Consider the following 11,391-nt stretch of genomic DNA (forward strand, 5'->3'; position numbering starts at 1 on the left):
TTTGTTACTTTTGAAAAGTAAAAAAATATATATATTTTTAAAGTAAATTATTATTATTTTTTTTTTGGTAAAATATGTTCAAAAAAATAAACCACTAAAATATGCAGTTGCGTAAATGGTCAATTACTTTCCTCTGGAAACTTCAAGTGTACATAGCTAAAAAAAATGTCTTAGTGGCATTGCAGTTATCTACCTGTGAGATGTTTAAAGTAGGAAGCATTTTTATTTAAAGCAGCTCTGTCACCTTTCGATGGTGACATTCTGCTTGGTGACTGGTAGCCTCGGGGTGCTGAGGAACGTGAGTTTTGCTTACCTGAACCTGTCCCTCGCATTAGCATACGATGGGTCCTATTCAGCTTGGTGCTTCATCTGCCAGCATGCTAGAGTACAGTTCGCAGGTCTATGGAGGATCCTGCAAGACTGCAGACCCTTCAAAGATATTGTCTCTAGTGGGGAAGTGACAAAAACTGACGAATGTACAAATGTAGCTCTGCCTTTTTTCAAGTGGAGGAAAAATACACAAGTCAAAGCAGTCACAACTTTACTTTATGTATTTTAGAAGAAATAGATATTTTTTAAAAAATGGTGTAAGAAATAGAAGAGGAACAGAGTAAAGTAAGTATAGAGTGACATAGCTGCTTAAAGTATAAATCCCAGTCTGGATAAGAATCATTGGCCCGGTGCAGATCTGAAGGAAATCTTTTCCTATTGTGAAAGAGCATTTTTCGGTAGTAAAAGGTTGAGAACTTGGACTGCATCAGTCAGGAAAATGGTGTAAACTGATATCAAAGTGTTTGGATATTAATTATCTGGAAGTAGACCAAGGACCAAGAACCTGCACCAAACAATGCCGATTTTGAGATAAGCCAGTAAGAGGCAATCTGTTGCTTTAAAGGTGTTGCAGCACTAAAATGCACACAAGCTAAAAAGGGCTTGTCAAATTTACCTGTGTGGGAAGGTAGCAAGAAAAAACTTAGTTTGGCTCTGATATGTACTCTTACAATAAATGAATTTGAAATACAATTATTATCTGGGCATTTGTGGCAAATACCATTTGGGGGGATATATATATATATATATATTATAAAATGTGCAAGCAGTCTGAATACCTTTGCAAGGAACTGTATATTTGGATCTGTGTCTGCAATACGTTCATGAATAGAATTGGTGTGGGAGTAGTAGGCACTCTGCCTTTGGCATTAGTACAAAAATGCTTCCAGTCTCCCTGTGTGAAAGTGAAGGTCACATAATTGATAAGAGTGAAACTAGACTATTCATAACAAATGGCAAAAACCCTTTTTCTTCAGTTGTCCATAGAATATTTTACATGTTAAGTATGTTTTCAGAGCTAAGAGAGAGAGAGAAACTGTCCTTATCGGGGAACCTGATAGAGGGATGTTGGTATCAAAAGAAATATAGAACAGGTATAGTGTCTTGTCCCAAAAGGTATAACAAGATCATACTTTAATAGGGTAAGTAGACGCCAGTTCTAAGTGATAGTAGGTACTGGTTAACTCTTGGCTGGCAGCCAGACCTACTAGCATAAGACAGAACAAGGCGTGTGGGTAAGGGGGTTGGTGCTATGTTAGTATGTATACTGAAATCACATAATACCAAACACATATAAAGATAGCACATAGAGAGTAGACAAATAAGTAATAAAAACCACCCTATCCTTGCCCATAGAATGATCCAAAGTTTTGGTCAGTGGCAGTAGGAAGGGGAGGGCGAGTAAGGAGTAGGGGAAAGGGGGAGAGGGTGAGCGAAACTAGGTAGAGCAGAAAATGCAGTGCCTAGGAGAGCAAACTTTGATCTCGTGTACTAATAGTGATTGCCCACTAGGGGTCGCTCCAGAGTCAGTAGCTGGCAAGCCCGCCGGAATGACCCAAAAGTATGTTTGATGTGGATATAAATATATCAGTAACGGCTCAAACCAGTGTCTGACAGGCACAAGTGGGGTGTAACGAGTCTGTCACTCTGGTATTGAGCCATATACTGACTTGATATCCAGTACTTGGTTAGTTACCACTAGGGGTCGCTCCAGAGTAAGTGTCAAATCTGGTAAGCCTGCCTGGTTGACACAATAGTATCCAATGTAGATGGATATACAAGTAACGGCTTAGACCAGTGTCGGACAGACCCAAGTAGAACGTAACACGTTTGTCACCGTGGTATTAAACCTTGAGCGGACTTGACATCCGACATGGGGAGTGAAAACATTCCGTGGTGTGGGCTTTTAGTAATGATTTATGTACCCTGTTAATCCTATGCGGCATCTGATAATGCTTGTGATTTAATAGGATATTAACAGCGGTACTATTCACGGGTTTGCTTCGTTGACACGATAGTGTCCAATGTTGGTGTGTATACAGGTATAGGCATAGACTAGTATCCGACAGATTGCGGTAAAGTATAACGGGTCTGTCGCTACGGTACTCAGCCTAATACTGTCCTGATACCCAACATGGAAAATGAAGCGAGACCGTGGTGTGAACTCTTCCAAGTTGTTTGAGTTCACTGTTGGTCCAGTGTGACATCCAACTATGCTTACAATTTGTCAAGATCCTAGCAATAGTTAGAATAACAGGTCTGGTTCACATACTAGACAGTCTATACTGGGAGAAACCCGAAAAAGGAATAGTGCCTTCATGGGCACTGGTAATAGTAAAGAGAGTGCCAGGGAGACGGCACGATAGTTGGTAGATAAAGAGAGTTATGTACACTGTGAGATAGTTTGCATGAGTATATACCCAAATCAGTATATAGTTAGCTTTCCGATTGAATAATGTCAAAGTGTCAGATCCCCAAGGTTAGTGTATCAATCGTGTCCTCTTCTTAACAAGATCGGTCAGTTCAGCTGTGTGTGCTGCCGTGGAGTAATAGAGCCCGATTACAATGTGACGGGTTCTGGGTACCGATCATAAGGTATCTAGAGGAGTGAAATCTTTTCTTGAGGGTGACGGAAAGCAGATAACGGTCTGAAAGTTATGTCGGTGTCCTGACGAGCCGCTAAACAGGGCGAAACGCGCGTCGGGTTTACACCGACATAACTTTCAGACCGTTATCTGCTTTCCGTCACCCTCAAGAAAAGATTTCACTCCTCTAGATACCTTATGATCGGTACCCAGAACCCGTCACATTGTAATCGGGCTCTATTACTCCACGGCAGCACACACAGCTGAACTGACCGATCTTGTTAAGAAGAGGACACGATTGATACACTAACCTTGGGGATCTGACACTTTGACATTATTCAATCGGAAAGCTAACTATATACTGATTTGGGTATATACTCATGCAAACTATCTCACAGTGTACATAACTCTCTTTATCTACCAACTATCGTGCCGTCTCCCTGGCACTCTCTTTACTATTACCAGTGCCCATGAAGGCACTATTCCTTTTTCGGGTTTCTCCCAGTATAGACTGTCTAGTATGTGAACCAGACCTGTTATTCTAACTATTGCTAGGATCTTGACAAATTGTAAGCATAGTTGGATGTCACACTGGACCAACAGTGAACTCAAACAACTTGGAAGAGTTCACACCACGGTCTCGCTTCATTTTCCATGTTGGGTATCAGGACAGTATTAGGCTGAGTACCGTAGCGACAGACCCGTTATACTTTACCGCAATCTGTCGGATACTAGTCTATGCCTATACCTGTATACACACCAACATTGGACACTATCGTGTCAACGAAGCAAACCCGTGAATAGTACCGCTGTTAATATCCTATTAAATCACAAGCATTATCAGATGCCGCATAGGATTAACAGGGTACATAAATCATTACTAAAAGCCCACACCACGGAATGTTTTCACTCCCCATGTCGGATGTCAAGTCCGCTCAAGGTTTAATACCACGGTGACAAACGTGTTACGTTCTACTTGGGTCTGTCCGACACTGGTCTAAGCCGTTACTTGTATATCCATCTACATTGGATACTATTGTGTCAACCAGGCAGGCTTACCAGATTTGACACTTACTCTGGAGCGACCCCTAGTGGTAACTAACCAAGTACTGGATATCAAGTCAGTATATGGCTCAATACCAGAGTGACAGACTCGTTACACCCCACTTGTGCCTGTCAGACACTGGTTTGAGCCGTTACTGATATATTTATATCCACATCAAACATACTTTTGGGTCATTCCGGCGGGCTTGCCAGCTACTGACTCTGGAGCGACCCCTAGTGGGCAATCACTATTAGTACACGAGATCAAAGTTTGCTCTCCTAGGCACTGCATTTTCTGCTCTACCTAGTTTCGCTCACCCTCTCCCCCTTTCCCCTACTCCTTACTCGCCCTCCCCTTCCTACTGCCACTGACCAAAACTTTGGATCATTCTATGGGCAAGGATAGGGTGGTTTTTATTACTTATTTGTCTACTCTCTATGTGCTATCTTTATATGTGTTTGGTATTATGTGATTTCAGTATACATACTAACATAGCACCAACCCCCTTACCCACACGCCTTGTTCTGTCTTATGCTAGTAGGTCTGGCTGCCAGCCAAGAGTTAACCAGTACCTACTATCACTTAGAACTGGCGTCTACTTACCCTATTAAAGTATGATCTTGTTATACCTTTTGGGACAAGACACTATACCTGTTCTATATTTCTTTTGATACTATCATCCCTCTATCAGGTTCCCCGATAAGGACAGTTTCTCTCTCTCTCTCTTTGCACTTTATACTTTGAGGGTTACCCCCTCCCTGTCCGGTCACATTTGACAACGTTATGGGCCAATCCATCTCTCTATGTTTTCAGAGCTGACAGTTTGGTGATACAACTTGCTGTAACACAATTTATTACATACTAGCTTTATATTTTCTTTTTTTTTTCTTCTCTGAAAGCAGAGTTTAGGAATAAAGTTAATGTTAAGGTGTATTCTTACTTTAACAATTGAATTTCTGCTAAAAATAAAACTAAATTAAGCGTTTCTCTCTAATACATCGCTTTTTCTTAAACTATTTTGGGAACATCTGTAAAAAATCTCTCTCTCTGTGAGGGCACTTCTGGAGGGAGTAAGTGATACCACTGAAAACATTAATATGAGATTTTAAAATGGGGTTTCTGAGAACCGTGAGGAGAATAATAATAAACAAAAATATAGAACAAATGCTGTGAAAACACTAAACACCTGTATGCTACAATTTAGTTCCATTTAAAGGTTGTACTTAAGGTCATTTTTAATCAGTATTGTAATTATGTATTTTTGTTTTGTCTAAGAATCCATCCCTCAAGGGAATATTTCATTGGTCCGGAAATGAACAAATGACTAAATATGAGATAGCGTGTGCTATGGCTGATGCCTTCAACCTTCCTAGCAGCCATCTGAGACCAGTAAGTGAACTTATATAACAAGGAAATTGGGCATTGTTTGTCTTACAGCATTATAAATGAACAGTTGATTGATTTGAAAGGATAAAAATCTGTTTGGGCAATATGTTCTGGAAGAAATTACTTTTTAATTGTATTTCTACTTCCCTCCAGCACATCACATGTGATTTATTACTCTTCTGGTCTAGAAATAGAAAATGTTGTTTCAATATCGCTAGCTTGACATTATTCTAGATCGTTGGTTCAGTTCAGCTCTTCAGTACAACAAAAAACAGCTTTATCATAAATATAGGTAGTGAAAAGGGGAGTGGCTAACCATGTATTGGGGTTATACCATATTCTTCTCTGTTATATTGGTATTTGTCCTTTTAACAAGTTTTTTTTTTTTTTTTACATTGTTACATTAAATATTTTAACAGCATTTATACTCCATACATCATTCATTCTGGCATGAGGGAAAAGGGTGGTGGATTAGGGATTAAGACTTAAATTCCTGTTAGTCATATAGTTCGCAATTTACTGGTCTTGGTTAAGTTTCTAGTTCTTATTGATATAGGAAGATGTTTTCCAATTATCCCATATTTTTTTTAAATAAGATTTGATAGGTTACTGTTTGATGAACAACCATTCTCCATTGCACACTGGTAATTTATTTGGTTTATTTCATACCAATTGTGCTGCCCTTGCTTTTTCCAGTTTCTCACTATGCATATTTTTACTGCCAGCATAATATGGATCGTTAAATGACCACTATAGTGCCTCTAGGTCCCCCCAACCCTCACGGCCCCCCTCGTGCTGGGCTCTAGGGGGAGGAAGGGGTTAAATCTTACCTGTTTTCCCCCGCCGGGCTCCCTCGGCGTGGGGAACTCTCCTCCTCCTTTTCGCCGTCATCGGCTGAATGCGAGTGCGCGGCAAGGTGTGTTTGTGAAAATCACAGTGAGAAGCGTGGAAGCGTCTCTAGCGACTGTCAATGAGACAGCCACTAGAGGCTGGATTAACCCATAGGTAAACATAGCAGTTTCTCTGAAACTGCTATGTTTACAGCAGAAAGGGCTAGATGGACCTGGCACCCAGACCACTTCATTAAAGGACCACTCTAGTGCCAGGAAAACATACTCGTTTTCCTGGCACTAGAGTACCCTGAGGGTGCCCCCACCCTCAGGGACCCCCTCCCGCCGGGCTCTGGAGAGAGGAAGGGGTTCAACTTACCTCTTTTTCCAGCGCCGGGCGGGGAGTTTTCCTCCTCCTCCTCTCCATCTTGATCGCGACGTCATCGGCTGAATGCGCATGCGCGGCAGGAGCCGCGCTCGCATTCAGCCGGTCGCATAGGAAAGCATTTACAATGCTTTCCTATGGACGCTTGCGTGCTCTCACTGTGATTTTCACAGTGAGAAGCACGCAAGCGCCTCTAGCGGCTGTCAATGAGACAGCCACTAGAGGATTTGGAGGCTGGATTAACCCTCATTATAAACATAGCAGTTTCTCTGAAACTGCTATGTTTATAAAAAAAAAAGGGTTAATCCTAGAGGTACCTGGCACCCAGACCACTTCATTAAGCTGAAGTCGTCTGGGTGCCTAGAGTGGCTCTTTAAGCTGAAGTGGTCTGGGTGCCTATAGTGGTCCTTAAAGTTAATTTGGGGAAAGTCCAAATGGCGAAGAAGAAGCTGTGAAGTCAAAACAATCTCTTTCCCCAAGATTTCAAAGAGAAGTCTTTAGGTTACTTTTCAAGGTATCTAACCCGGAACACTCCCACCAAATAGGGAGATGGGATCCCTTAGCATTATTGCATCTCCAGCATTGGTCAGAATGGTCACTATATATTTTATGTAATTTTGTTGGAACCATGTACCACCTGTATAAAACTTTAAAATACAACTCAATCAAACTTACTCAGTATGTACCCTGTTTGACCCATTTGATACTTTTACAAGTCTGTTTCTCAAACTTTAAAAAAAAAAAATATATAATATATATATATATATATATATATATATATATATTTCCCATTTTAATATTAGAGACTCTTTTTAAGGTATAATTGATACTCAGAAATTTAAGTGAGCGGGATATTCTTTTGAGGATTATGGTTCTCTAAGAAATCAGTGGTGTCATTTTGATCTAAAATTTGTTTAGTAGATAGGTCATTTTTTTTTTTACTCTCAAGTACGTAAACACTTCACCTGAAGCAATTGAATAAGTAGGCTGCAACAGCTGGAAAGCAATTAAGCTACCATGAGAATAGATATTCGTAAACTGACTAATCCCACATCTTCTCCTGCTACTCAGATCCAGATCTCTTGCATTATTTTTTTTTAGTAATTCTAATGGAGAAGATGGCGTAATTCCATTTATTTGGTTATGTTTTTTCCTTGTGTTTTTAACCGTAATCACAGTCACCTTTATTAGGATTTTTTGTGATTTTATCTAATGGGCATTTTTATCTATCCAAAACAATCCTAAAGAAAATCTGCTTTGAACTCTTGAATTTTGATTCCTTTCCATAAGTTGGTGGTGTTATTTTTATCCCAGGCTAAATAATGAGATCACATCCAGGCTTCATGTAACACATATTAAATCTCGAAATCCCAATCCTCCATTTCTCCCTGATTTATTATTTTATTTTTTTTTTTTTTTGTGTGGAAATTCTGGATTTCTTGTTTGCCCATATAAACTTTGAGATAGCAACTTGAAAACAGCTCAAGGTTTTGTAACTGACTGAGTGGGATCATTCTAAATAGATACATTATCTTTTGAAGCAAATAGGCTTCAGTTGATTCTATTCTACCCAACCAATATAGTTTGACCCTACTCCATCTGAACTATGTTCTAAAGTCTTCTAAGTGCCTTAGATAGTTAGTGTTGATCAAATCGTCAAACGATTGAGTGATCTTCACCCCCAGATAATCAATAAATCTGCGGTCCCAATTAAACTCCTAGCAATCCCTGAGCTGATTCTTCTCTGACGTATGAAGCCCAAAAGTCGATATCTGTGTCATAATTATATTAATTATTAAGGTTCGAAAATTCACTGTAGTTTCAGCGCTGCTAGCACGAAATCGAGGGGGTTCGTCAATCAGAAGGGCATCATCCGCAAATGAGACTCTTATGCTCAGTTTGGCCAACCAGGATACCCTGTGCGTCGTCTTTTTGTCTGATTAACCCCTTAAGGACACATGACATGTGTGACATGTCATGATTCCCTTTTATTCCAGAAGTTTGGTTATAGTGCCCGTCATGAAATGTTGGAGTTATATTAATACAAACACATGGGAATTACTGAACACTTGCAATGGCCCTGTTCATGCTTAGGGTAAGGCATATTGTTGGACTAGCTATGTACAGAATCATTCAGAAGTGCCTCCTATTAAAGGATATAAATGAGAAAAAAATTTGGTTCATATATCCATTCAAAATGTGCTTTTTAAAGTTAGTTATAAAATTATTTAAAATCAATCATAATTTATATTCATTATAGATCAATGTAATAGAGAATTTGTGTCTTGTGTCCATTTATTGTAAAGTTATGCATAAATAGCTGTATTGATTTTTATCCTTATTTCAGATTACAGATGAACCTGTGGGAGAAACTCCTCGACCACGCAACCCACAACTCAACTGCTCCAGATTGGAACAACTTGGCATCGGACAGCGCACACCATTTAGGGTTGGCATCAGGGAGTCTCTTTGGCCATTTTTAGTGGACAAGCGGTGGAGGCAAACAGTCTTCCATTAGATATATATTGTTTCTTCAAGTGAAAGATTTCTACTATTTTTTTTTCTTCTTTTTCTTAAAGAAAATTTAGTTTTTTATGTGTATCCAAAACCTATTGGAAATTTAAATGTCGAGTAATGTTGTACTATGTCAAAGCTCTGCTAGTCGTTATTTTGTTTTAGTTTATGCATACAAACACAGCCAGTTCACAAAAGGTGTGTTTTTTTTTGTTTTTGTTTTAAGACCCAATTTTGAAATTTTCACTGGTAATTCCTTTCACTTAATGCTATACAAAACTTTAGATGCACTGCATACTAAAATGGTACTTTATTTCCGAAGGCAGTATAAGAAATTAGATGCTGTTAAGATCCACATATACCAATTAGTGTCACGTTAACATGATTTGTCTTTAACACATATGTTGTATGCCTATGTTAAAGGGATAGTAAAGTATAGGTTTTAGTTTTTAAAAACTATAGACAGCTCTTTAAAATTACAGATTTTTGAGGCTGTCACTATTTCATAAAGGGAAACATGCCAACTGTTCTCTGTTTGCATGCTTTCACAATTAAGGAAAACCGATTGCTCTACAAATCTTGAACATTTCAAACTCACAGACTTCTGCTAATTTTCAGATTTTGCTCAGATTAAGTTAACTTTTATAAGGTAAAAGTAAGCACACATTGGTACTAATATAGTCATTGAAAAGGCTTTGCTATCCTTTTAAAGTGTTTCACTTTATACGGATGCAATCTTCTTTTAGGCAAAAAGAAAACAAAACAAAAACACGAAACTGTTAGTAATTCCATATTTTGAAACGTAAATGGAGATGGCACTGCATGCATATATGATATGAACATTTTTTTTCCTTTTTTTTTTCTTCTGGAACAAGGTATATAGTTTACATGTTATATTCCAAATCTTCTGTTCTTGTAAAAGTAATACATTTGGAAATGAGATTCAACTGGTGAATTTGTTTTCTGAACCTTTTTTTCCTCCAATCACCATTGGACAAGTTATGCATAAAAATGACTGGTTCACTTTTAAGGTGTTAATCCTATTAACCAAAACAAAGGTAGTTCCTCTTTAAACTACTATACTGGTGTGCATATACACTTTAAATGCTACCATCAAATAGAAGCTCCGAGTATTGCTGTTTAGCAACAACAATTAGGAAATACCCAACACACAAATGGAGAAAATACAATGACCGGAATGTAGCAGTTGTGTATATGTTTTCAGTAGTTTTGTGATCTGTACTGATTGTATAAACTGGCCAACTGTTTGGTGTTATTGCTGTATTGGAACTCTGTGAAACTGCAGGTTAATTAAAGGGACACTCCAGGCTCCCACCACCCTTAACCCTGCAAGTGTAATTATTGCAGTTTTTACAAACTTCAATAATTACCTTTGCAAGGTTAAGTCTTCCTCTAATGACGGTCTATTAGACAGCCGCTAGAGGGACTTCCTTGTTCAGAGAACACGAAAAGTGTGTTATACGACGCTGGATGTCCTCATGCTACGTGAGGACCTCCAGCGTCACAGAAATCCTTATAGGAAAGCATTGAATAATGCTTTCATATGGGGAGGTCTAATGCACGTTAGGTCTCCTCCCGCCGGCTGGGGAGGAGAGTAGGCAGAGCGTGACCCAGCGCCGAGGGACATCGGCGCTGGACTCTGGTAAGTCACTGAAGAGGTTTTAACAAATGTTTTCCTGGCACTGGAGAGTCCCTTTAAGTAAAGTGTTACAAAGAAATGCTAAGAAATGTGTTATTTACACTTTCCAGGTATTAAAATTCAACATTTTCACATCTGATCACTTCCATTAAATTTATAGTTTTTCATAAGTTACAAGAACAAATAAATCTGTCTTTGCTTCCTACCAATACTGTATTTTTCTCTGACATTGTGAAATAGTCTCCAGGTTTTTTTTTTTTCCTTTTCGGTATAGTTTCATACATACAGAATAAATATGAAAATATATTTCTGAAACTGGAATTGTGTGGTGTTTTATTATTTCTGTTTTTCAGAACTGGTTCTTGCTTTGGGTTTTCTTTCCAATAACTCCTTGTGATTGGTAGTGAGCTTGGCCTGATTCTAACTTTAATTATTTAATTAAGATAATCAGGGATCCTAATAACAATAAAGTCTTTAATCTATATACACTCTGTATCTTGATGTCCAAATTATATTTAATATTGGGTATTCCCACGGTCATTGAACCAGGCTTTGGTCCTTTTGGCAGTCCAAGTCCTGCTGGAAAATGAAGTCTGCATCCCCATAAAGCTTGTCTGCTGGAGGAAGCATGATCCAAACCTCTCCTGGTAGATGGC

At 38.9% G+C, this 11,391-nt stretch overlaps 1 protein-coding gene across 2 annotated transcripts in view; it reads left to right on the forward strand.

Annotated features, from left to right (window-relative positions):
• Positions 1 to 11,050, forward strand: part of MAT2B (methionine adenosyltransferase 2 non-catalytic beta subunit) — a 94,602-nt gene extending 83,552 nt beyond the window's left edge. For both annotated transcript variants that reach the window (XM_063447434.1, XM_063447433.1), the window contains exons 6-7: positions 5,236 to 5,349; positions 8,909 to 11,050. In XM_063447434.1, coding sequence (XP_063303504.1) covers positions 5,236 to 5,349; positions 8,909 to 9,079 — 285 coding nt within the window. In that variant the 3' untranslated portion in view covers positions 9,080 to 11,050. The remainder of the gene's footprint in view (positions 1 to 5,235; positions 5,350 to 8,908) is intronic.
• Positions 11,051 to 11,391: the final 341 nt, after the last annotated feature.

This window comes from Pelobates fuscus, chromosome 3, assembly GCF_036172605.1.
Source record: "Pelobates fuscus isolate aPelFus1 chromosome 3, aPelFus1.pri, whole genome shotgun sequence".
Classification (NCBI taxonomy): domain Eukaryota; kingdom Metazoa; phylum Chordata; class Amphibia; order Anura; family Pelobatidae; genus Pelobates; species Pelobates fuscus.